The following is a 26,777-nucleotide window of genomic DNA, read 5'->3' as shown; positions in this document are numbered from 1 at the left end:
AAAAATAATTGAGAAGTGATGAGCTTTGTGTATTTATCCATTTTGTTTGTAATATAATTTCTTTAATTATAAATTAATATAGTTTAATTTATGGTAGCTGTGTTTAATAACTGGCTCCTAAAAATTTAACAGCAGGCTCTCATGAGATGGTACAAGCCGATTCCAGCATACGACTGTGTGAGTGTGTGAGTGAGTGTGAGTACAAGTGTGTAAGGGAGTGTATGTGTGTGAGCAAGTGTGTGAAGGTGTGTGTGTGAATATGTGAGTGTGTGAACATGAGCGTGCCTGTGTGTGGTGTGGACACATAAGTGCACGAGAGTATGTGCATGTGCATATGTGTGTATGTGCGGGGTGAAGGAGGGGAGGTGCACACCCAGCACAGGCCTGGGACTGAGCTGCTGTTCTCCCGGGGCTGAGCCCCTGCCCCTTGCCTACGTTTCTGTCCCTTGTCATTGGTTCCCCATCCCCCTCCCTGGCAGGCATAATCCTTACTCCTTCCTCGTTTCCTTCTCTGCAGCCAAAGGCCCTCCTCTGCACCATGTTCTCCCACCCGCCTTCAGGTGCCACTGGGTCCTGCCTGGGCCATAGCCTTGGCTTCTGATGGCCTCTGGACCTTTGCCCTCCAGGTCATGCCCCCTCTTACAGAACTACCAGATTTTTCAAAATCAAACCCTTCTTCCACTCCAGGGCATGTCCACACTGCCGTCTGTGGTCTGCCCTGCCTTGGATTCCAGCCTCATCTGCACCACACCCCTGGGTCCCCCTACTCTCCTCTGCACCAAAGAGGCCCTGGCAATGCCATCAGCACACCACTGCCCCCTGACTCCAGCTCAGCCTGATGCCCAGCGCGGCCCCTTCCCCACACTCCCTGAGCAGAGGACTCCTGCCCTCCTTGCCTGGCACTGCCCACACTTCCCTCTGGGGCTGGCACGGAGAGCTGTTCCCGGGACGGTGTTTGTGTGTCTCTCCCTCTCTATGTGAGGTCTTCGTGGGCAGCGAACCCCCCCGACCTGGTACCCATCTGGCACAGGGAGGCGTGAGGCTCCGTGCCTGGTGCCTGCGCTCGGGCAGGATGGGTCCTGCAGAGGCAGCATTCGGAGGGCCCCAGAGAAGGGCGGTGGCATCCGTGGGCCCCTTGCTGAGCTTCACTACTGGCTCTGGTTGGTAACAAATTAAACTCAAGTAAATATCAGAGCATAATTATGTAAATTAAATACATAAGTAAAAGAACATTTGTCATGAGGTCAACGGAGAGCTGTGAAGATGGACGCTTCCTCTGCCAGGGCTGGCAAGGAGCAGGAGGGGTGGGGTGGTGGTGCCTGTCATTTGGAGCCCTCCCCACGCGGACTCCGTCCCAGGTGCTTGTGTCCGTTGTCCTGTTTGCACCTCACGATGGTCCACGATGGAGGCATCACCCTGCCCATTCTACAGAGGTGGCAACTGAGGCCCAGAGAGCTGAGAAGACATGTTCAGGCCACAGATGGCCACAGGGATGAGCCTGTCTCCTTGTGTCAGGCCCCAAAGCCTAACTCTCTCCTACCTGGGAGCCACAGCCCTACTTTGAAAAGGCCCCCACAAGGGCTGGGTAGCAGCTGCTCTGCCCCCTGGCCCTGGCTGTGGGGGGTGCTCAGGCGCACACGGGTGCTCTGGGCTGCCTCCAGAGTGCTGACTTTGCTGCCTCTTGGTCCTTCCTCTGCCTCAGAGACTTGACTTGGAGTGAGCAGGAGGGATGGGGTTGGCGTGGCTGGGGCCACAAGTCCTGGTCTCAGCTGACCCTCAGGCCACCCTGACACCCCTCCTTCTCTCCTGCTGCTTTCTGGCCAGTCCCAAGAATGCCAGTGGGGCCATCTTCCTTGGGGGCACACCAGGCCCCATGCTCCTCACACCCAAACAGAGCCATCAGTGGGTCCCCAGGTGGGCCGCTGGGTTCCAGGAGGCCTTTGATGCTGACATCCTCTTGGCTGGGAGTATTCTTCCCTCTCTTGTCTACCCAGAAAAAGCTGTTTCGTCCTGCAGACCCCAGTTCCTGTGCTGAGCTCTCTGAAGGTTCCCAGAGACCTGTCTCTGCCAGACACTGCCCAAGCCAGCAGACTCTTTCCCGTGCGTTTCCCGAGGCTCCTAGCGGATCTTCATGCATTGCTTGCTTATCTGTTTCCGTTGAGCTCTTTGTCTGATCCATCAGGTGTCTGATCCATCTCTCTAGCCTCCACAATGGGCATGGCACGGGGTGGGCACCAGACATGTGTTTGGGGAAAGCCTGAGTGAGGGAGGTGCCTGTGGGACAGTCCCACACCCTTGTCACTGGGAGGTGAGAGGCTGCTGGTCCCCGAGCGAGTGAGGAATGGGGTCGGCAGGCGGCATCCCCAGGGTTGTTTCCGAGTCAGCCCGGTCGGGGCTGCTATTTCCAGGAGTGTGGGTTTTTCCTCAGAGTGGTAATTTACAGAATTAATGAAGATGTTGCATTTCACTGTGTAATGTCAGTTATTAATACTGATTGCAAATTAACAGCCATAATGGCATGCGTCACGTTTTCATCTTTTTGCCGTTCTTAAAAGCTCAACTCCAGCCCTGACTAGTGTGCTGTGTGGTCCCTCTGGAGGTCTGTGTGTCTGGAGTGGCCACTCTGTAGGCCTGGGCTGGGGTGGGGGGATTCTGGCCACCACCAGCTAGTCCCGTGCCTTGATGTGGCACAGAGAGCAGAGCCTCTGACAGTAGATGGATCTGGGATTGAATCCCAGCTCTGTTCTGAGCCAGAATTCATCTGTGAAGTGGGCGTAATGTGGCAGTTCCCTAAGGATGCTCGAGGCTCTGAAGTGTGTGTGTCAGGGACCTGGCTCTGCACCTGCACATGGTTAGGGGCGCTGACCTGCCTCCTTCCCATCCCTCCTAGGAGCCTTTGACTGGTTGGTCAATGTGGGTAAAGAGCTCCAGGCACCAGAGGCCTGGATGACTTCGGGCCAGACATTGTGGTGTCATGGGGATTAAATGAGACATTACACACAAAATGCTGAGCAGAGTCCCCGGCTCAAAGTCAGACCTTCATAAGCAAGTGCTGTATGATGATTCCATCCTCCTCACCGCGTGGGGCATGCGTCCCGCCATGCCAACGGAGGGAGGTCATTTGACTGTGGCATTAACAAAAAGCAAAGTCATTCGCTTTGGGGCCCCTTGGAAATTCAAATGTGGCTGTTTTGGGTAAACACTTGGAAATTACTTTTCTTCATTTGCTTCTGGACCTTACTTACATCAGAGAGAAGTCCAGGAAAATATCCAGAACTTTCTCAAAGTATGACTGTGGGTCATTCCTCTTGCTGGCTATATGGTGTTGATGGATGGGCTCAGCTTCTCTGGCTTTAGTTTTCTCATCTATGAAATGGGATGGTTGTCCCTTCCACACAGGCTTTGGAGAAGGGGAAAAGACATGAAGCATCTAAGCATCCAGCAGCTTGGGGAGAGGGAGTTCTGGCTCCGGGCCTGCCTACCAGGCACTAGGACCTGAAGGCGTAGAGTGGCCTCTGGGGGCTGGCGGCCAGTCTCTTTGAGGGCCTCGTGCTCAGCCTCCTGCAGGCTTGTCCAGTGGGTCTTTCTCCCTTCCCAGGAGGCCTGTCAGCACAGGAGAGAAGCCTGTTGAGAAATGCCATTCTGATTCCTGATCCTGAAAATATGGCATCCAAAGCTGCAGGGCTTTGCAAACCGACCCTGCAAATCTTGGGGGAAGAACTAAAATCAATACCAAGTACCTCGTAAGTGAAAGGTGACAGGAACATCAAACTTTATTTGTGAAAATTCTGAGAAGCATTAGCATATTATGGATTCTTTAAAAATATGATCTCACTCAGTTGAAGAAAGGGAATTGCAAATCAAAGGGACTATTTATTGCAGTGGGAATAGGAACCTGCCAGGTTAAAAAAATATTGAAGGTGCCAGAAATTTGAAACATGAAAGACAGTGCAGATCAACACCACAGAATTTTATCCAAATACTGGAACCTCACTCGGAATAGAAGTTGGTGAAGAATTATTTTATAAACTGGTTTTCATCATAACATGTGTAAAATGCAAATTTTGATCATTATGTAAATTAGTTACTTGGTGTAATTTACTTAATTCAAAGCACTTAATGCAGCGTGGTATGTTTTTTCCAAAGTGCCAGAGTAGACGTTTATTTTAAATTGTTTTTAATCTCGATCTTCCAGCCTGATTATTTAAAATGTTTTCCCCTTGTGTTTGTTTTTTAAATGGAAAGGAACAGAGCTTGAGGAGAAGTGAACGTGTTGTGATCAGGCAATGCCCTCCATTGCCGGGGCTCCAGGAAGGGGCTGGGGCAAGGCTCACACATGGGCCTCTATATCTGAAATGACATGTGTGCACACATACCGTGTAAATGTGCCCACGAGGAATTATCCAGATGACCCATTCCCCTTTCCAGAACCTGCTCTCACATGCTTTCTTGGCTGGTTCTGAACCTATTTGAGCAGAAGGCCCCCAGATATTATGGGCCCCTATAATGGGCAGAAATTTATTCTCTTTCTCAGGAAGTTTCAATGACAGACCCTCCCCTTTCCCCACTTTACAACTTTGTAATTTCCATTATCACAGAAGGGAGAGCCAACCTTTTTAGTCTTCTATTGTGTCATTTGATTGTCAGGATGGCATCTCCCTTCTTGATGAGCCTCTAGAACAAGAGAGATGATTTGTTCATTTCGGAACCTTTTGGGGGTGTTCCCAGTGCTGATGAGAAGGTTGGAAGGGAGCTGATAGCCACTGAGCATCTGTTTTGCACTGTGTCGGCAGTAAGGTGTGCCCCTCACTGGAGGATCAGGGTGCCCCTACGAGGAAGGGGGGGTTAGCTCTCTTTGCAGATGAAGAAATGGGCTCAGAGAGGTGGCTGCCCAAACTCACCCAGTTAGTGAAGGGTAGGATTTGAATCCATGCCTGAGCTTATTCTGTGCCCCCTCAGGGGAATGTGGCCAGTGGGGCTGCTTCTGTGTGCCCCTCCCTAAGCTGCGTCGTGGGTCACCATGGGAGGGAGTGTTTTATTATTACTCAGGTGTGGTGAGGCCAAGAGAACAGGAGATGCCTGCCACTGAAAAGACAGTTTGTTACTCATAAATCCCAGGAGGAGTGGGCATGCCATTCCAGGGGGGGGCACCAGGGGGTGAGGGTAGACCAGGGTTGGTCAGGAGGCAGAGGGAGGAGGGGAACTCTGGACAAGAGACCTTAATGTGATTTCTGCAGGAGAAAATGGGCGGGGTGGGGTGAGCAGGCTTAGGATTGGCTAGTTTGAATAATTTCAGCAGGCTCTGGGGCACAGGAGTGTCCTGAGTTGCCTGGTATCTGGCCCTGGGGTGATTAGGACAGGGGGACAGTGGCCCAAAGTGTGAGAGCCTGACAGAGGAGGTGGTTGGGGGTGCTGGCTCTGGAGTCATTGGTTTGCATGTGAAAAGGGTGCTCTGGGGTAGGTCATTTAGTGTCTCTAGGAATCGGCCAGCCCTTTGAGGGGCAGTCCTCGAGGGACAGCAAGGCCCAGACGTCAAAGGAGCCGCATACAGACAACAAAAGGCATGGCTAACACAGAGAGCGGGGTGTTTTATGGGGTTGGGGATGGGATGTCACTCTGGAGGACTCCCAGGGCCAGGTCAGCTGTAACTGTTGTCTGGGCAGCTGAGATTGTGACCAGGACAGGTGAGATCTCGCACCCAGATGAGACCCTCGGGAAGAAGACATGGGGCACTGTGCCCCTGAGGACAGTGGGACACCTCCTGAGGGTCTTCCTGCTCACCTGAAGCCAGCCTCTGCTGGGGCCCTGGGAGTCCTAGTCACGCCATGACGGGGAGAAGCCTGCTTGCTGTTTTGCTGAGAGCCGGGTGGATGGGCCACATCTGTGTGTCTCTACTGCTCTGTTTACTGAAGTCCCGTGAGCCTCCTCTTTGCCCGCCTGACACCCAGAGAGATCTCCTTTGCCACACCTACGTGGATGGACTGCAGTGCGTTAATTCACCCATGGAATGCAGTCTGGCACATAGGAGGTGCTCGGTACAGGGCAGAGGGGGCCGCTCTCTGCTTTGGGCTCGGTCTTACCCACAGGACTGAGAGCTCCCTGAGGACGGGGCTGTGAAATTTAAAAAGTCTGCCGCTCCAGGCCCAGCTTAGGGCCTGGCCCAGGACAATGCTCAGGAAATATTTCAGGAAGGAAGAAAGAAAGGATACCAGAAAGGAAGGAAGGAGGAGGGGAAGCAGGCAGTGCTCGGCTGGGCTGCTGAGGTGTGACAGAGTGAGGCACCAAAGGGGTGCTGAGCAGAGGGAAGGGTGTTAACTTTTGGCTGCAGCCACAACAGGTAGGTCTTGGCCATCTCTTTTCTTGGAAGTGGTGGCTGCTTCCTCACCTGCAGCCTCAGCCTCCATCACACCCCGTTTCTGTAGCTGTTCCATGACTGTGGCAAAGATGGGGGCATTTTGAGTTGGTGGTCGGGAAGGGAATGGGCAATAAAGGAGGAGAGGAGCCTGGCAGCGGTCTTGGGAATGAACTTGAATTTGGGTAAACTAAATCTGGAAGAAATTTGAAACATATATTTGGGGGCCAGATAAGAAAGAAGTTAAAAAAAAGAATCAAAGTTGTGTCTCAGCTTTTGGAAAATTTGCCAATAATTCCTAAACACTTCTAACTGTGAACTTCTTCTGGGTGTGAGGTGGCAGCCTTCATACATATATATGCATATTACAGATGGTAAAATATTCTTTATAAGTACTCTCAATGCTTGGAACTTTCTGGGAAATTGAAAATAGTAGGGGAAGCAATTTAAAGTGTGTTCTTTCGTTTCAATTACTTTTCAGAAAGAAAGTATTTAAAATACTCATGACTATCTGCTTTTTTTTCAGAAGGAGTGGTGGGATAGTCACAGCTATAGCCTTAGATTTTGAAAAAGCTTTGTCCAATTTCCATTCCTTGCCCAGTAGAGCTGTGCCTCCATCGGGTATGTGACCATTGTGTGGTTGCTGAGGTTGCGCTGGGCTTCAGACGGGTTCTTGCTTTGGTCCAGTTTGATTCCACAGACTTTTACTGTCCCTGACTCTGGGCTAGGCAGTGAGCCTTGGGGTTGGGTAGAGAAATGAGAAGGACCTAGTTCCTGCTTCCCATGTCCCTGAGTATGAAACTCGAGAGGCATGACTTCTGAGTTGAGGACCTGAGATGGCCTGAGGGGAGGCATCATTTCAGCTGGGTCTTGAAGGAGGGTGGGGCTCTGTAAATTTCAAATTGGGAGCATCCAGGCAGACATATGCGTGTGTGTGGGGGGGGTGTGTGTGTATGTGTGGTGTGGTGTGTGTGAGGGTATGTGTGTGATGGAAGATGCCCAGGGAAGGGCAAAGAGCTTCTTTTTCCAGAGTTTGGGTGCGTGGTTTCTGGTGGTGGTGGTGGAAGTGGGTCGTGGTGATACAAAAGCAGAGGAAGCCGTTGGGACCAGAGAGTCTCTTATGTACCAGGCTAAGATGTATGGAGCTTATTTACATACAGTAGTAAAGTCTCTAGAAGGCTGTTTGTTTGTCTGTGATGGATTGATGCTTTTGAGGATATTAACTTCTTGGCAACTTGGAAATAAACTTGTGTTGTTCATGGAAGGTTTTAGAGGAAGGCTATCTCATGAGCAGAGGGGAACTTACACAACATCCTGGCGAAGGCATTGGAGGGACAGACCCCAGGGACAGGGGCCCCTCGTAGGGTGCTGTGGCAGAAGTCCCAGGCAGGAGTTGATGGAGCCTGAACCTGGGAAGGGATCATGCAGGTGGGCTCGAGGGATGTGTCGGAGGAGAAGTTGAGAGCCCGTGGCCAGTCTAGGTGCTGGTGTTGAGGTTTTCCAAGCCCGGCTGACGGAATGTGTGATGCCGGAGGGAAGCCCAGGATTGGCTGGGCATGTGTGCAGGAGTGCCTAAGGGGAGGGCTCGGGAAGTAGGTGGGAGCAGGGGGAGAACGTAGTGTCTGGAAGGTCAGAGGGGAGAGGGCTTCAAGGATGGGTGGTCACAGGCTGGGTGCTCTGGAGAACCCATGAAAAACGAAGAGAGAGGAGGAGCCTCATTTGTTGACAACTTTGGCAAGAGCTTTAGAGCAACGCGATGTGGGTGGCAGTGGGCAGAGAGGTGAGTGGCTGGTAAGTGCCAGAGTGTGCATGGGCCCAGCATTAGGAAGATGGTCTGTCGGAGAGAGGAGGGATGGGGCAGAGGAGGCCCCAGACTCAGGCGCTTGGAACCTGTGTCCTCCCGTCCTCCACTGGTGGAGGTGCTCCCTGGTGCCTGCTGATCCAGCTTCCTTCCCTGGCAGCTCCACAGTCCAGGCCCCTCATCCTCCCTATTCCTGGTCCCCATCATGGGGTGAGCAAGGCCCTTCTTCATTTGGCATCACAGATGCCTCATTCTGGAACTTTCCATGTGCTGTTTCTCCTGTCTGGAGTGTTCTTCCCTGAGAGGTTTCCAGAGCTGGCTCCTTCTCAGTGATGCTCCTCACAGGGGACTTTCCCACCCCCACCCCCTGCTTTTTCTTCCAGCCCAACATCTGTTTTCTTCAGTGCTCTTACCACTGTTGGAAATTATCTATTTAGCACATTGTTTTTTTGTTCCGGTCGGTTCTGCAGCCCCTGAAATCTAAGTTCCCTGACAGCAGAAACATCATGGGCTCATTCATTCTTGTTTCTCAGCACCTGGGAGGGGTACCAACACAGAGAAAGCTCTCAGTGAATATTGGAGAAAAGAAGGGATGAATGAGTGTCGACAGGATGACTTGGTCAGGTTCGGGTATTCGAAAGACTTCTGGTGACTGGGTCCCTTGAGAGCCCGGAGAGTGGTCCAAAGGACACTGAGGCCTGTCCTGAGGCATTATCACATCAAATTCCTCATAGTAATGCACTCGCCCATGTACGCTGAACTGCATCCTTTCTCTGGGGAGCAGGATGCCTCTCCTGAGAGCCTTTCCCTGTCCCTGTTTGGGGGATCAATGCTCTTTTCCATGGTTCATACCTCCCCTTGCCGGCTCGGAGAGCTGGGGGCCCTTTGCCATCTCCCGCCCTTTCTAGGATGGGGCTATGCGAGCCCCAGTGTGGCCCCATTAGCTTCCTCCCCAGTGGTAGTGGGTCTGGGCTGGCCAGTCTGCACAGGGTGGGGCCCGGGCCAAGGTCCAGAACTCCCTGAGGTCCAAGGGGCTCCTAGGGTGCCCACTCTGCTGCCCATGGGAGAAGCCCCAGCTCTGTCCCTCATCAACCTTCTTGGAGAATTCTTCCTTCCCGGGGAGCAGCAGTGGACAGCTGGCTTTCTTGGGAGGATGGGGTAGGGTGGTGTTGGAAACAGTCTCTTGTAAGGAGAAAAGGACTTCTGTTGGAGAAGCAGATTCCTTGTCCCTGTTCCTGGGGAATGGCAGAAGGGCTGCAAAGTTAGCTTGTACTCTTGACTGTTATTCTGCCCCTAGCCCTCCCCCAGTGCAGCTGAATAAGAGCTTCAGAGGCTGAGAGCTGACCTTTTCAGCCAAGTAAGAGCAGGCGATTGTAGCTGGGGCTGTGGTCCCTTGGGGGTGCTGCCTCAGCCTGCATCACTTTTTCCAGGTGTGAGGAGCCGGCTGCTGACAGGGACCTTAAACTCTCTCTGATGGCTCAGTCCCACCAGGGGCTGCCTGAACAGAAGGTAGAAATGCAGCAGCTGAGGGCGTGCAGGGGCTCTGAGGGCTGTGTTCGCCATGTGTGCATGTCCTCGTGTGTACTTGTGGGTCTCAAGACAGTTGCCATCCCCCTTGACACCTCCTATTCCCCGAGAAAATGAAACAGTCCTGTGGGTTGAGATGGTTTTAGGCAGGGGGACCACAGGGACGGGACTGGAGGGGACTTCTCCCCCAGCCTGAGAGGACTGGCCATGCTGTTGTGATGCACGAGGTCCCAGGAGCCCTACCAGACTCGTGGACCCATGGGCACGATCATGCTGGAGCCCTCCCTGAGGACGTGCTCACGTAAATGTGCGGAAAGCATGCCTATGCGGACATGGCCAGTCGCTGCCACTTTAAAGGACTCGCAGTGGCCTTGGAAGTTGCTGGAAGAGGAGTGGGCACTGGTGGACGGTAGTCTCAGGGAGCCACCTACATGCCTGTCCCAGGCGGCTCTCAAGTGGTCCTTTCAGCTGTGCTCAGATCTGGGTCAGAGCCAAGGCCGTGGAGCAGTGAGGACTGTTGGTGTCTAGGTGAAGGGACGGGGCTGCAGGAGCCGCTAGTGGCCTTGCCTTGGGACTGGCTCGCACTCAGCCTCACGTGGATGGTGCTGTGGGAAAGCTGTGTGTGGCGCAGCTTTTTTAGACACAGGCCCTGATCTTTCACTGAAGTTTTCATAGGGTTTACTAGACATAATGCACCTGATGAACTCCATCTGTCAGTCAGTTATTGCTGAGAAACAAACCACCCCCAAACTTAGTGGCTTAGATTTTTCATGAGTCTATAGATCAACAGGCAGTTCTGCTCTGGGCTTGCTTGTGCGTCGGAATTTGGCTGGCGAGGGGCTGGGGGTGGCTGCCTAGGCCGACCTGCTGCTTCTCCCTGCATGTCCACATCCCTCCAGCAGGCTGGCTCAGGGATGTTCTCATGGCGGTGGCAAGGTCCAGGAGTGGACACGGAAATGCATAAACACTTATTCAAACCTCTGCTTATGCCAAATTAAACGTCTCGTAGGACAAAGCAGGTAATGTGGCCGAACCCACAGTGGGAGTTGGAAGGGTCTTCAAAGTGACAAGGCAAGAGGCATGGGAAGGGGGGGGCCATTACCAGGGGCCTGAATGCAGCTAATCTGCCATATTTGGGAACATCATTTACACCATGCTGATTAAAAGATAGTTTCTCAACCAGTATCGTGCAATAGAACCTTCTGTGATGATCCATCATATATGATCTACATCTGCACTGTCCAATATGGTAGCCACCAGCCCAGGTGTGGCCATGGAGTGTTTAAAATGTAGCTAATGTGAACTGAGGAACTGTGTGATTTTATCTAATTTTAATGAATTTAATTTTAAAGTAGCCACATGTGGCTAGTGCTGCTATGTTGGACAGCACAGATGGAGGGGGAAACTGTCGTGGGCACAGGTGAAAGCAGTTGCATGCCTGGCACAGGAGTCTGCTGCTGGTTTGGGCATGGATGTCTGCTTAGTGCTGAGAGGTTCAAGCTTATTATCGGCAGGTGTGAGTTGTGCTGTGCTCAGGAAAGGGAGGGCCAGGGTTGACACCAGCCCTGTGTTTTTCTAGTTAGGGGTCCCCTCCCCCTCTGGCACTTACGCTCCTTGAGCCATCTCTGCGCATTGCCCCACCATTCCCTCTGATGGGTGAAGAAGCTCTGAAGAACCTCTTCAAAATTCTCTTTCAGGAGGCTTTGGGGCTACAGATCTCTGGGGCAGGAGGAGACTGATGGGGACTGCATGGCATCTCTGGGTCTCCCAGGGGAGTTGACAGACTAGGGCCTGTGTGTTGGAGCCCCCAGTGCTGGGGCAGGTGTGAGGCACTGTGTGGTCTTCTTTTGGTCACCTTTCTTCACTTGGCAGCTTTGGGGGTCCTGGGGCTTGGTTAAGAGGAACTGTCCTCCTACCTGGCACCTTCTTTCTGTCTGACTAGGTGGGCAGAGCAACACTGAGCCCCTCGTGCTCTGCTGGGCAAGCAGCTCTGGGCACGTGTCTGAGCTCTAGGAGCCAGGCTGCCAATGGATGAAGCTGGCTGAACTCATGGCTGTGCTGGAACATGAGTGCCACGGGCTTGAATATCAGGCACGCATCTGCCATCTCTAGAAGGCTCCCAGGGCTCTCATTTGGGCACTGCTATGCCCTCCCCATGGGCCATTAGGAGGTTGGCTGTCAGTGCCGCCTAGGTGCAGGGCCCTGAGACGTAAGCAGGGGGACCCTCAAGAATTGTGGCTCCTCACAGTCCTATGAGAACGGCTGTCAGGGACTTTCATCCTAGTTTACAAATGAGCAAACTGAGGCCCAAAGTGGATAGATGATTTGCCCAAGTGTTAAGGAACTATGCTAAATCCTAAGTGTTGGAGTCCACGGCAGGTGCTCAGACCCTATTCCCGCTGTGGTGGGAAATAGGGACCCTGTGCACATTCCCCCTGGCACCCCAATCCTGACTGCCATGGTGCTCTGGTCTCCTCCCCAGCGCTGTGTCTGGCTTTCCATGGCTGCTGTTGTCATGTCCAGTTGGAACTAGATTTACAGGTGAGCCTGTCTTCCTGGCAAGATGGGCAGCTAGGGGACTGCTCAGCAGCACACATGGGGCCTGCATGTGTGTGTAGAGCTCAAGAAGTTTGTGGAATGGGCATGAAGTGAAAGTTTGGAAGAGGAACTGGTTGAGAAAACGATCTGGTTGAATTAACACTGTTTACTTTGAATTTGATTCTGGGTGGCTGGACGGGCCGGGGCGTGCCTGTGGCAGCGCATGGTCATCGCAGGCCCGGGGAGAGTACAGCCTGTGGGGTGTGGGTAGAGCGTCCGTTAAAGGGGGTGGCTAAGGTGTGGGCTGGCCTTTGGGAGCTGGAGTGCAGCTAAGGGCCAGATGAAGGAAACAACCACTTTGAAAAAGTGGTTATGGGTTGAGACTTCGGGCTGCAAGTGACCGAAATCCAGCTCAAGGTGGCTTAGGAAAGAAAGGGTATTCTTTGGCTCATGGAACTGAAAAATCTCGGAGAAACACCTTCACAGATGGACCCAGAGGCTTAAATGACATCATCAGGACGGTGTCTCACTCTCAGACCTGCTTGCCTCTGTGTTGGCTCTACTGTTGGGCAGGCCTCCCTTTGGAGAAGCCGGATGGCTCCTGCAGGGTTGCTGCTGAGGGAAGACTGGGCCCTGGTTAACAGGAATGTTCAGCAGCCCCTGGCCCTCACAAGAGTAGGTTTGCACCTATGTGCATATAGCTGGGCCCCAAGCTCCTTCTGGACGCCTGTTCCCTGGTAATTTCTTCCAGCTTCCCCTGCTCCCTTCCTGCCCTAGGCTTGCATCCTGCCTTCTTGGCGACCACGGGGGAAAGAGCAGGCCTCTCTCCCAGGTGCTCCACCAAAGTGCCAGGATGGCGCTCAGGGGACCATCTTGGACCCCTGCTCACCCCTGAACCACTCAGGATTGGAAGTTCTGGTTGGACTTGGGTTGAGGGTCACCCCAGCTGGAAAGAGAGTGGAGGAGGAGAGTTTCATCCAGGAAAATCAGGTCCTTGGAAGGAGACAGGGTCCCAAGCCTCAGGGCTGGGGTGTGAGGGTCCAGGCTGTTCAGTCGCAGGACTGGGGCAGGGACTGAGGCTGCGCCTGCTCCGGTCATGGCAGTCAGCGGCCTCAGCTCGCCACTGAAGACCAAGGAGCCTCTGCCGCGGGAAGGAGAGGGAGGTGGTGGGAACCCGGGGCCAGGGCTAGGACCCACCACCACATGTAGCTGTGGGGACAGATCTGCTAGACCTTTCACTCCCATCGGGTGAAAGCAGTAGGGAGAGAAAGGGAGCTCTTCCTGAAGGACGTGCAGGTCACAGGACGTGCTGGATGGCAGAAAGTGCTCCCCGTGGTGCGAGACACTTACCCTGGGGCTGGATGCCGCTGAGGGACATTGGGACTAAATAGATGCCTTCTCGCCTCTGTTCAGTGCGTCACTGAGGCAGACTTGAGCCCTTGCTTCTGGCGGTGGCCTGTACAGGGGGAGTGTTGGAGTTAGATACCCTCCAACGTCCCGTTAAAGACCATTCTCTCCTCCTCTTCTTCTCCACTGCTCAGATATCCGTGGGCTCCAAAGCTTTCTGGACCAGGCCTCGCGGCTGGGCCTTGACGTCTCTTTACAAAAGGTAGACAAGAACATTAGCCACGTGTTCACCAGCCTCTTCACCACGATGAAGACGGAGGAGCTGAACCGCTACCGGGACACGCTGCGCCGCGCCATCCTGCTGCTCAGCCCGCAGGGGGCCCACTCCTTCATCAACGAGGTAGGTTGTGGGGCCTGGGGCCATAGAAGCCACTGCCCAGGACTCCACGGGGGTGGCTCAGGTGGACTGCAGGCACAGTCCACTCACACATGGACATGGGGACCCGTGGGTGCTGGGCCCACAGCACATGCCAGGAAGGGGGAGACCCCAAGCACAACTTGGCTCCTGACTGGTCCCCAGCAGGTGACCCAAGGCCTACCCAGGCTCTGAGAAGCTGGGGATGGCTGCTGGGAAGCCTATTTACTAGTCATTGCCAGAGATTTCTAAGGCAAAACTCAGGCCTTTGGTTTATTTTTTTCCTTTTAATTTTCCTCTCTTTGTTGACAGGTGTAAGCCTCTGGGGATAAAATAAATTTCCAGCACTCTGCAGAGGTGGGCAGACCTGCCTTGGGATTTATTATCACCTGGAGGATGTGTCGGTAGCATATCACCAAATGATACTTGGTGCACGTGCTTTTTTTTCTGGTGCCTGGGCTAATCAGAGATTTTTTAAAAAAACACCTGTATTAGGGGTTTGGCCCTTCTCATGAAGACGGAGCCCACTCATTTAACAAAGAGTCCATTAATTTCAGAACAGACAACTAGAAGTGCTCTATGAGCTGGCTGATTGGTGCCGGCCCTGGTGGTCTAATGGCAGAGAGGTGACGAGCTGGAGTTGCTAGGGATGTGGTGTATCTGGGAGCAGGGGTGGACTGAAGGAGTCATAGGGTGGTCGAAAGCTCCCTGTGGTTCCCCTACAGCCCCAGTCACCTTGTTGGCCCTCCCTGATCGAAAGTAAACTGAAGTAAAGAGCAGAATTATACTAATTCCATTTGATGTTTTTTGCTTGCTTATTCTGCGTTCCCCTCTTATTAATTATTACTCAAAATGCTGCCTCATGCATCAAGAACCAGCACAAAGCCCACTGCTGGAGAACTGAAAATTCAGAACGCTTAATTTGGTGCAATTGGATGGCAGCCCTGATGCTTTTGGCTAATCAGGCCCCAGATCCCGCTGGTGGTCAGCCAGTCTGTGACGTCTTGTCGGCACTCGACGTTTTCACCAGAACACATTTCCCTGTATGAACTGATTCAGGCCGATAATGGGCAGCCTAGGACTAGCAGCACTAATGTGTCAGGCTTTCTCAGAATGTTCCCAGCAGTGGAAGTACCAATGTCTGCTCATAGGAAAGCTTTTCTCCTTGCTAAATTCCCCCAGCCGGAGTCTGCTCCGGTGATGGTGTCTGGTAATTCCCTCACAGCCTCCCCCCTTCTCTCTACGTGCCAATCCGTTGACTCCTCTCCTCGCTTCCTTTCCTCCTTGTCACTGCTCTGCTATTCAGCTTAGAAGTGGAAAGAATATTGGTTTTGGAGTTAAACAGATTTGGGGTCAAGTCCCAGCTCCCCCACTCTCTGTTTGTGTTACCTTGGGTAATTTGCATCACCTGCCTAACCTCAGTTTCTTCATCTGTAAAGTAGGGATGAAGGAGATGACAGATACGAGAAAGCATTTGGCCTATAGCTTCTCAAGAAGCATTCCTTCTCTTTTCACTGCACGCATTCATCATTTCCCTTCCAGATGAATTCAGTCCTTACTTTGTTTCTAGGCTTTGCAAAGATATAACACATAACCAAGACTGGCCTGAAGATATGATTCCAAAGTGGTTAATTATGCAAACTCCTGCAGTGTTGGATAAGCTCGGCTTGGCTTTGGCCTGTTGCCTCCTCAGTCTCCCAGACCATGTTTGCAAAGCCTTTGCTTTGCTGGGTGCCGCAGAGCTGGGGATGCACCTGGAGTGGCCGCTCTTCACGTTGGGCAAGAGCGACAAGTCCCTGGGAGGGGTGGCTGGCGACTGTGGGGAAGGATGGCATCTGGGCTCTGTTGCCTGCAGCTCTAGTTGGTCAGGGTCTTAGTCTCTGGTCCCATGCCATCGGGAGGCGGGGGATGCCATCATTTCCTGGGTGTCCACCACAGGCCTGGTCATTTGCGTGAGTCTTCCAGTCCTCCCACTTTGCAAAAGAGGCCACTGAGGCTGAAGAAGTTGGATGACTTGCTTAAGGTCATGCAAGTAGCCACCTGGGGCTTGAACAGCATTCAAATCCAGGTTTGAGCCACTCCTGAGTCCTCTCTGCTGCATTGCTGGGATGACTTCAGAAAAGACAATGCATTGCAGTTACTGTAGGGGGAAAACACGGCCTGCGGGCTTCATGGGGAAGGGTGGTTCAGCTGCCTCCCACCATGGTCTGGCAGAGGTTTTTAGGGTACCTATGCTCAAAGAATTTTAGTGTATCAGCTAGGTGCAATGGGGGAAGGACTCTGGCCTCCAGAGGTGGACGTGACCTGTGTGGCTGGCTAGCCCAGCAGGTCCCCTCGGAGAGACCTGGGGGTTGCGGTCCCAGCATGAAGCCTTCATTCACTGCCCGGAGGCATTGCTTGGGCTTATTAGCAGACTGCCCCAGCCTCTTCTTTGTTGTGACAAGGATGGCGGACATGTGCAAGGGTGGCCCACTCCCAGGATATGTCCTGAATTTCATGAAACTCAAAACACTGTTGCAGGGAAGTAACTGCCTCACAGCCCCACTGCTATTGATAACGTGTTGATATTGTGCCCAATCAGCTGGCATGGACGAGCTACAGGAGGGGTCGAGTATGTGGCGCTCCCACTGTCACTACTTCCCTTCCGCACTCAAAACTCCTGGCTGATGGGAGTGAGAGAGGAAGATGGCTCTGCCTCAGTCTTTTATGTTTAGCTACATGTGAATCAGTTGGGAAGGCTGGCACTTACATTGTCATTAGTGACAAATTCTACATGACATGGAAATGGCTGCCTGGGACCTGCCAGGCTGTCAGTGTGCTGTGTTGGTTGCTGCTTCTCTGCCCAGCATCCAGGGTGCACCTGTTTACTGTGGGGGGCTCGGCCTGGGGGGCCCGTGAACCACTGGCCTCTCCGTGGTCCCGCTTTACGAGGGGCTACCCTGGCTGGGGGCTGCAAGTTCAGGGAACCTTGGTGGTGGGTGGGTGGGCAGCGCAGCAGGCTGAGGCACCAGGGCCTGCCTGTGGGGCCCTGTGGGCTCACGTAACAGGCCCCAGCTCAAGATCCCCTCTCCTTCCGTCACGCAGTCTTGATTCCACGTCCCCTTCTCTGAGGTCTTTTCATCATAGTCTTAACAGCCGCCACATCAGTGCATTATCTTTAAAAGGCTCCCCTTGGGGAGACTGCCCTCAGGGGTGACAGCACTCTGGTCTCCTGGTCCCAGACCTGGAGCCACCATGGGACTGCCCTTGGGGGCTACCGAGGGCACAGGCCATGGAGGGAGCCCTTCCTCGGGCAGGGAAGGCTGTTCTGCCCTGGGCTCAGCGTTGGAGCTGTCTGAGTGGGGGTAGGGGGCTCTTTTCAGTTACCCCCTAACTGGGAAGTGAGTTAGACTCATTCTTCCTCAGCGGGGCCTCGGTTCTTCTCTGGACCACTGGCTGCTGAGCGGGGTTTCAGTGGCAGTGACAGTCACCATGATGCTATCCTCATGCAGCCTGTCAGCCTGAACCACCAGCAGGGGGAGGTGGGGATGTGGGTGTCCTCTCTTCACTCCAGGGCCGTGGAAGTCCTGAAGTGATCAACGTGGCAGCCACGAGGGGGCCGAGGCAGAGGCCTTGCTCCTGGAAGTCCTGCTATGGCTGCTTGAGCCTTCTCTCTTCTGCTCCTGGGTCTCTTCTTTCCTTTCTCCAGCATTTAATGAGTCTGGGTGCTGAGCCAAGTTCTGTGCTGGGCACTGAGGCTATTGTCCCTGCTCTCACAGGCTCCCAGCTTGGTGGGGAGGACTGAGGTGTCAACAGACCCCTTCATCTGCAAAAGCAGAGGTGTGGACCAGTCCTGTGAGAGCACCAAGGACGGAGCAATGCTGTATGGTCAGGGAGAGATAGGGGTGGCCAGAGGGTCAGTGATGCTTCCTGGAGTAGGTGGCACTGTGGCTGGGTCTCTAGGAACAAACTCTCGTTAGCCCCATAGCCAAGGTGGGCCTGGGGGAGTGGGGTCTGGAGAGCCCCAGTATATCCAGGGCCTTGTGTGTCACATGGTTGCAGCAGTGAGTGGGCAGGGCAGGGAGGTGCTGGAGCTGAGGCTGGGATGTCAGCAGGAAGGGGCTCCCTAGTCCAGGGCGGGGACCCTGAACTTTAGAACTGGTTTGCTCTTGGGGTCCTTTTCAGGGTCTTCGAGGTTAACGGCCTACACTGCACTGCATAACCACAGCCCCAGGGCTGTTGGGGTATGTGTGTCTTACTGTTCCTTCTTCTCCAGATCAGGTTTGATGGGGAGATCTCCAGTTCACAGTCAGTTTTGGCCTTGGGCTTCATCTCATCTTCCTGGAGGAGATTCCACCCATCTGTGTATCTGTCCATCTGTTTATCCATCCATTCAACCACCCATCCATCCGTCCATCCGTCCATCCGTCCGTCCGTCCGTCCGTCCGTCCATGCATCCATCCATCCGTCCATCCATCCATCCATCCGTCCATCCATCCATCTATCCATCCGTTCATCCCCTCAGCCACTGAATCATCCATCTCTCCAGTATGCATTAGGTGCCAACTACGGACCAGAAACTGTCAAGTACTGGCTGGGAACACAGAGGTAGTGCCATGCACCATGCCCATAGTTCTGCGAGGCATTCCCAGTGGCCGGCCGAGAGGGCACACCCCAGGGCTCTCGTCCACTGAGGCCCCCTCTGGGCATGTGTGGGGACTCCAAGACTTTGTCCTTTCAGCTCTCATGTGTCGTCTCTGTGCCCCCGTCTCTGGCTGTACTTAGGCCTCTCCCTTTCCTTTTGTATCCTCTTTATTTCCTCTTCTTCTCTCCCTCTCCGTCTCTTTTGTTTTACTGGAAAGAATAGCAAAAGTGAACTATTTTAAGGCATTTGTGCATTTTGTGGAGAAGAGTTGCCACTCCTTGCTCACAGTTCATGAGGCAGACGGTGCAACCTGTCCAGGCCCCATAGTCCGAGCACCGTCCGTCTCCGTGTGGCCTGCGATGTTGGGCAGTCTGTCCCTCCCACGAGAATGTCACCCCTCAAGAGCAGGCACCAGTGGTATCCACCATCTTGTCTTCCGAGAGCAGCACAAGGCCTGGCCCACAGCAGCTGGTGAGGGAATAAATGAGTGGATATTTTTTTTATTTCTTACCTCTGTAGAAAGGGCCCGAAGCTGGGTTTTTCTTGTGTGTGCCTTGGTTGCCTTTTTGGCTGGTCAACAAGTCCTTGGCCATCATATCAGCAAGGGCTTTGGTCTTAAAACATCTGCTAATGTAAGACTTAAATGTGTTTAAGAACCCTGCCCTTGGCCTGGGTAGATCAGCAGATGGGGGCTGGGCTGCCCTGCAGGTGGGACGTTCCTGGGCCCAGCTGTGGTGCGTAGTAGAGGAGAGCAGTGAGCAGAGATGAGTGTGTTGGGAGAGGGTTGAGGATAAGCAGCAGTGCAGGCGGGTGTGGGAGACTGGACACACACGCACACACACAAAGACCCAGGCTGACACAATGACACAACCAACCAGCCACATACACTGGTACAAGCAGACTCTTGGACTAGCACAACCCAACAGGCAGACACACACACACACACACACACACTCATGCAGACCTACACATAAATGCACACACACACACACACAAGCAGGATGCCGGCACTGCTGGTGGCAGAGCAGCCTGGGGAAGGCACTGCAAGGTTCGGAAAGAGACGGCAGGTCCCAGTGACAGCGGCAGCAGGTGGCGTTCACCTGTGCGGTTAGACAGGTATTAGTGATCTCTTTCTGTAGCGAGAAGGATGGGAGAAAGAACAGTGAGGGGAACAGGCTGTTGGTAGGGCAGCTCCCCGTTGCTCCGGGAGTAGGGGTCACCTTTCACCCAGGCTGGGAAGAGCAGGTGAAGGTGAGGGGACAAAGATGGAAGGGCCACTCCCAACATCCTTCCCCACCCCCGCCCAGATGGGCTTCCCAGGCAAGGAGTGTGGCTGGAGGCTAATTTCTTTTCTTTTCTTTTTTTTTTTTTTTGGTGAGGAAGATCGGCCCTAAGCTAACATCCATTGTTGGTCTTCCTCTTTTTGCTGAAGAAGATTAGCCCTGAGCTAACATCTGTGCCCATCTTCCTCTATTTTGTATATGGGGTGCCGCCACAGCATGGCTTGATGAGTGGTGCACAGGTCCACGTCCGGGATCTGAACCCGCAAACCCTGGGCTGCCGAAGCAGAGCGTGTGACCTTAACCACCACACCACCAGGCCTGCCCTAGAGGCTAATTTCATCCTTACTAGAAGCACAGCCTGGGTTAACTCCTGGCTTTGACTCAGTTGCTTCTCAGAGTTTGCTGCGTTGAATGAGTTTGCCTCCACAATTTGAATATAAAGACTGTGCTTTTTAATACATTTATAGCAAAGGTAAATTAAGTAATCACAATGTTCTGTTGTCCCACATGATATATGCAAATATTTCTCTCTCCAACACGATAAATCTTTAGCAGACGACTTTATCACTCAGAGCTAGGATAATTCTGTGCCATTTAAGTATCATTTACTGGAATATTTTAAATTACTAATTAATTATAGAAGATTAATTTTTAAATGTGGCCTCACATTTGCATTTAATTATATCCTACTGTTTACGGATTTGAAAGCCTTTAGTACTTTAGCAAAAGTGCTACGAGTCTGAGAAGTTTATTGTTTCCCTTAGAAATTCTTAGAAATGAGATCAGGAGGAAGAGATACTCTCTAGAGTTTGTTCTGGCAGGTTTGGAACTCAGTGGATGGATGCCCAAGACAGCCAGAACTCAGGGCCAGGATGAGACGGGGAAGGGACCAGGGAGCCGTCCTGCCAGGGCCTGTGTCCGACACTCCACATGGCCACTGGCCCCTTCCTTCTCTGTCCCCACACTCCTCTCATCCTTCTGAACCCTGTGCATGCTGGGGAAGCCGTCGTGGTCTCCCTCCCTGGGCACGAACCAGCTCTGGTCTTACCAGCCTCTGTGCTTCCCGGCCCACTGCCCCCTCTCGGTGACAGCACTGTCACATCCAGGGGCCTGCGTGTCCTGAACACACGCCATGGTCACCCTCAACCCAGGGGTGCACAGCACCCACCACTGGTGCTGTGGGGTCTGTTTGTATCTCCCTCCCCGTGGGGCTTAGGAGGGCTTGCCAGCAGACGCTGGAATGTGTTCATCTTGGTTAATCGCCTTTTTGGGGCCTGTGGACAATGTTTGGCAAGCAGATGGATGTGGAATCCCAGGAGCTCCGACCTCTGCCCCACGCAAACATTCTCTGGAAGGTTGATCGCCCAGCGGGCAGACTAAACACGTTCTCAACGCTCGGCAAAGCAGGGGCAGCTGAGTAAGACATTGTTTAGAAAGAATTTAATGTTTGATTTTTGATATTTCAAAGGAGCCTCCAAGCCCTCATCAGGGAAAATGCTGAATGCTGCCAGACCTTCCGGTGTGAGTTTTCTGGTTGAGTGTTGTTTCTATGAATCACACCACCCTGTTCCCGGTGCTCAGGGGCACAGAAAGGCCTTAGGCTGTCGGGGAGGCCTGTCTGCTCCTTCCTGGGGTCAGAGAGGGATCGTGAACCTCAAGTGTGGGCCTGGAGACACCTGGGGTTCTTTCCTTCCTTTGTGGGCCATTAAATAGCCAGCCAAGTGTCAGTTCCTCCCTGTGGGAGTCTCTGGGGCTTATTAGCAGGTGGCCCCTTTGGCTGGGGAGGCGGCAGGCATGAGAAATAGGCTTTTACAAAGGGACACAGCCTGCAGCAGCGAAATGACTCAATTACCCTTTCTGCTCTGGATCCCCGAGGGCGTTCAGCTTGGGGGGCCTCCCTGACGTGGTGAGTCAGTGATTGCTGATTGAAAGACTGGCTGGGGGGCCCAGTGGGGAAGTGGCAGTTTCCCCAGCACTGTAGGAAGCCAGAGGGAGGCTGGGGGGTGTTAGGAGAGGCAGAAGTGACATGAGCTTATCCAAATTGGCATGGATTCATCTGGGAGAAGCTGTCTGTGCTGTGCAGCCCACGGCTAGTGCCGTTCTCTGCGTGCTTCCAAATGGAGCCCTTGCTTGGTGCTAACAGGAAATTGGCCTTGGTCACCTGGGCCCACGCTGCCAGTTGGCTTGGAGAAGAGAAGGCTTCTGCATCAGTCACTTGGTGCAGTGTAACAAACCATCCCCAAACTCAGTGTCATGAATCAATGAGCGTTTGTTGTCACTCAGTCTCCCGGTCAGCTGACTTGGGTCAGACTCAGGATCTTGTCTTGGTCACTCAGGCATCTGTGGTCAGCTGGCTGCTCTGCTGGGACTGGCTGGTTAGGATGGCGGCTGGCTGGCTTTAGGCTGGAGTGACGGGTGCCCGGCCACGGGTCTCTCATCACCAGGCACACTAGCCCACACTTATTCATATGGCAGCAGCACGGTTCCAAGTGAGCAAATGTGAGTGCTCAGGGCCACTTGGGGCCCAGGCTTAGACCTGGTGCATTGTTGCTTCTGCTGAAATCTGTTGGCCAAAGCAAGCCAGGGGGTCAGTCCAGATTTAAGGGATAGGGAGGGAGATTCCTAGGAAACTCCTCTTGGGGGAAAGTGCAAAGGCACATTGCAGAGGGAGTGGATACAGTAAAGGGTGGCGAGTTGGGGCCATTTTGTCATCTGTCTACCATGCCCCAGTGTGTAGACGAGCTTCCCGGGAGGAAGCAGATAGTTCGCAGGTCTGTGGCTGACGGAGGCTATGTGTCTCCTGACTCTCATTTTGTTTCAGCCTTGCCCAACTTTGGAGTGAGGATGGTGAGAAGGGGGATTTGGAACAGAGAGAGATGGAACAGGCGTTTATTTATCAAGCTCTCTCATTTAGACCCATTAACTCACCTCACCTTCTCAACAGTGCTGGAAGGGAAGGGCTAGTACAGAGTGCTGGAGCCTGGGGGATTTAGGGGTTTGCTCACGCTCGCACAGATAAAGTGACAGAGCTGGGACATGAGTTCAGAACTCCTTGACTCAGAGCCAGCTCTTTTCCACCTTGTGTCATTGGGAGGAAGAGGAAGGCTGTTGCCCTTGACAGATCAAGGGGAAGCCCATTTTCCTCCTAGAACATGACAAAGGATGGACTCGATGAACATTGCCATTGAGGAACAGGTGGGATGGGGGAAGGTGGACTGGACACCTCTGAGAACTCATCTGGGGGACAAGAGACCCCTCCTCTCACCCCTGCTGGTCCTGTCTCGGCCAGCACAGCAGCAGAGAGCATGAGGGGCTGGGCGGGCTGTCTGTGCCTCTCTTCTTGGCAACTGGAAGAGAAGCTTCCTTGAGACCCTGAGTTACCAGAGAATCTGAGGGCATTTCACATAACCCTTCCAAGGTGTGGTCAGTGGGGCAAGGAAAGGGCAGAGTTCTAGACCTGGCCCAGCTCCTGTCCCACCTCCTCACCATGTGGTTGTCTGAGCTTTGGTTCCCCATCTATACAACAGAGTTCATGACACTTGACTCAGAAGGTTACTCTAAGAATTAAGCACGGGGAGCATTCCAGGGTGCAGGTCTCCCCTTTTCCTCTCTCACCCTGAGAGTGCCCAGTAACTGTCGCGTGAATGGGGAGATGAATGAGTCTCCCAGTTGTAAAGATATGGGGCACTGAGGGCATTGAGAAAAACAAAAAGAAATCTTCTGTGATTCTGGGCAAGGTCAACATTCCAAATTTTGAAATGTGCTAGTGGTTGACATCAAGGATTCTGACAGTGACCTGCTGCTGGGTCTATTGACTGAAGGAGAGAAGTGGGCATGGTTGATGGACTGTTAACAGGCGTATCTAATACTCATTTCTCAGCGGTTTGCTGTGCAAGAATGGCGTGGCGTCTGCCTCCCCCCAGTACGTTACCTGCACATCTTTGGTATCTGCGTCCATGAGGGATGTCAGGGAGAAAGCAAGGAACGGAGGTTGTGGTCCATGATTGGAGCCATGGAGACTGGGGAGGAAGGAGTTGCTGTAGGAGACCAGTGTGGAGGTGTGGGAGAAAAGGACCAGATGAAGTAGAACATCGAAGGAGACATTTACCAGGAGAAATACGTTGCGCATCCCCCAACCCCATCCACGGAGCCCTAGCGCACCGGCAGGCTGGGAGGGCAGGTGTTGGGTTCCCTTTATGTGGGAGAGGCAGCACTTGAACCACTTTAATCTCAGGAACAAGAGATGGGGCCGAAGACCGGAGTGTGTCCCTCCTCTCTCCCTCCCACACCTACCCATTCTCTTCACAGGAAATCAGAGGCTTTTAGGTACTCAGCTCGGGACATGGTGGTGCATCTTCAGGGGCTAGGGTTGCCAGCAGCATGGAGGAAGGGGCAGTGCCTTTGGAACAAATAGACACACAGTCAGATCCTAGCTCACTCTCGGTGCCATCTTTTTGAGCCTGTTTACTGGTCTGTAAACTGATATAACACTACATCCCCCTAGGGTTGCTGTGAGAATTCAGTGAGATGAAGATCTCACGAGAGGACCCAGTGTAGGGCTGGTGCTCCGTGGTTGGTAGTTGTTACTGTGTCTGTGGATGGTGTTTGGCTGAGATTGTAGAACCAACCTGGGCTGCTGGAGTCCAGGGCGGAAGTGTCAACAGCTCAGAGGAGCAGCGCTGTGACCAGCCTCGTAGAAGGACGCTCCTCACTCGCTCGGTGTCAGGAAGCATAGCTCCCAGAGCCAAGTGAGTTAAACCTGGGGTGGTGGACGGGGCTAGCAAAAAGTGACCAAGTGCTCATGGCCCTCAGCCAGCCCAGCTGGGATTGAGGACTGGCCTTTTGTCCAGCACGCGACTGGAGAGAAGTTAGGGTCCGTGCGGGATGGCGGAGGAGAGGGCATCTTGGTGCCCCCTCAGCCCCCTGATGCTGGCCGGGCACGCGCAGGTCCTGCCCGGAGCAGGGCGGGAGTGCTCAGGGCACCTCTCCTCTGGGCTCTCACTGGCCGGTCCCAGCAGGCACAGCTCTAGAGGTGTCTCAGGACTGCTGGTCGCTGGGCTGAGAGAAGGAGGGTTGCTGCTTGTGCTCTCTGCCTGCAGGGTGACTCTTCAGACGAGAAGGACTCCTGCAGCAGCCCATCAGGTGGCCAGCCAGCACCAAGACAGAATAAGCCCCTGTCCCCGGACCCCGTGCTCTGGGTGCTTTGGGGGAGAAAGACACAGGCCCTGTCCCTAAAGAGCTGCCAAGCTTAACCGGAGAGAAAACTTGCACTCAGGAAGAACTGTGAGCAAGAGAATGGGGCGCCTGGCTGTGAGTGCACAGTGGAGACGGTTCCACACCCAGCACAGTGGTGCGGGAACGGAGCTGCGTGGCTGCGTTCCCTCTCTGATCCACAAGAGTCAAGTGGGTCCATCCAACCTAGGCAACCAAGGAACCACTCTGGGATAATTGTGTCACTTGGGGCTTTTGAAGACAGCCAAAGGATTAGATAAGAATGGCAAAAGCCACCCTTTGGCATGCCACACAGATATAACACAAGTCACAAATCTGAATGCTCACGACATCCAGGCAGGAATATTAAAGCATAGAGGAGGTGGGCTATACGATGACCTGGGAATATAGCAACCGTGGGCACCTGGAGGACACATCCTTCCCTGAAGGGGATGGTCAGGCTCCAGCGAGGTTCCCAGGGGAAGGCCTGGTGTGGCCACTGCTTCCTGTGTCTCAAGAGGAGCCAGAAATCTGAACTTTACTGTGAAATCTCTTAATTTTTAAATGTTGGCAACTAATTACAAAATTTTTAAGCTCTCTGTTGGCCAACTCTGCCTGTGGCAGGGCCGATAAGTCTTGCAGATGCCAAGTGGCAATGTCTGCATTGCCACTTCTATATGGTCAACTGAAGCATATTATATATGGGGGTGGTGTGATGTGAGCCCCTTCTCCTCCTCCTGTTCTAAGACCAGCCATCCTCCTTAGCGCAGTGTTCCTAAGAGTTCTCGTTTGTCTCCTGGATCACTAAGGTACCACCCCCATTTTCTGTGCATCCAGTACTCTTCTTGTCCTTGCTGAGCTGCCTTAGGATCCTTCTTTGTATCTGTAGGGAGTTCTTGGCCTTGTTATCTGCCGTTGCTCAAAGTCCCCGTTAATTGCTAACTGAGCGTGTGAGGTCAACTCTCTAGATAGAGGGTCGTTGTTGGTATTGGTTTGTGCCTCTAACAATACTCCACAGTATTGCTGCTAGTTACTTATCTTGGGACCGGCAGCTTTCAGTTCACGGGTCTTATAGCTCTCCAGGGCCCTGAGAGCTATTGAGTATGATACAGGGAAGTGGGCAGTCTCCTAAAAGCCTGGCTGATGTACTCGGTGACTCATGGAGTGCCAACTCTGCATAGCCCTTTTTGAGCACTGGGGAAGCAATTGAGAGGTGAGGTTGGTCCCTTCCTGCAAGTGAGACATGGTTGAGAAAAGCATGGAGAGTGAGCCCACAGCCCAAGGCAGTAAATGCCTGAGCCCAGGCTGGACCAGGCTCCCCTGAGATGCTGCACCCGGTGTGACTGTAGGCCACTACCCTGCACTACCTTGCCAGGTCTCAGTTTGCTTGTCTTGAAATGGATTGAATGTTAACTGAGCATCTAGTATGGAGCAGACCCTGTTCTAGGCACTGGGGTCACAGAGGGCCTGAGACGGACAGGGTCCCTGACTTCAAAGAGCTGGCATTCTGGTGGAGGTGGGGGCAGACACTAAGCAAATAAATGAATAAACCCAAAGAAATTCAGGTAGTGATAACCTCCATGGGGAAAATAAAGCAAGGAAAGAAGAGAGTGGTTTGTGGGGGTGCCATTTTAGATGTGGTCAGGGACGGAGCCATCTAGTAGGAGGTGTTTATGGAG

General features: G+C 53.2%; 1 protein-coding gene across 1 annotated transcript in view; it reads left to right on the top strand.

Annotated features, from left to right (window-relative positions):
- Positions 1 to 26,777, top strand: part of GRID1 (glutamate ionotropic receptor delta type subunit 1) — a 703,521-nt gene that overhangs the window by 210,127 nt on the left and 466,617 nt on the right. The window contains exon 4 of the mRNA XM_058542810.1: positions 13,760 to 13,965. Coding sequence (XP_058398793.1) covers positions 13,760 to 13,965 — 206 coding nt within the window. The remainder of the gene's footprint in view (positions 1 to 13,759; positions 13,966 to 26,777) is intronic.

This window comes from Diceros bicornis, chromosome 6 (genome assembly GCF_020826845.1).
Source record: "Diceros bicornis minor isolate mBicDic1 chromosome 6, mDicBic1.mat.cur, whole genome shotgun sequence".
Lineage (NCBI taxonomy): Eukaryota > Metazoa > Chordata > Mammalia > Perissodactyla > Rhinocerotidae > Diceros > Diceros bicornis.
This window is presented reverse-complemented; position numbering and strand designations above follow the sequence as displayed.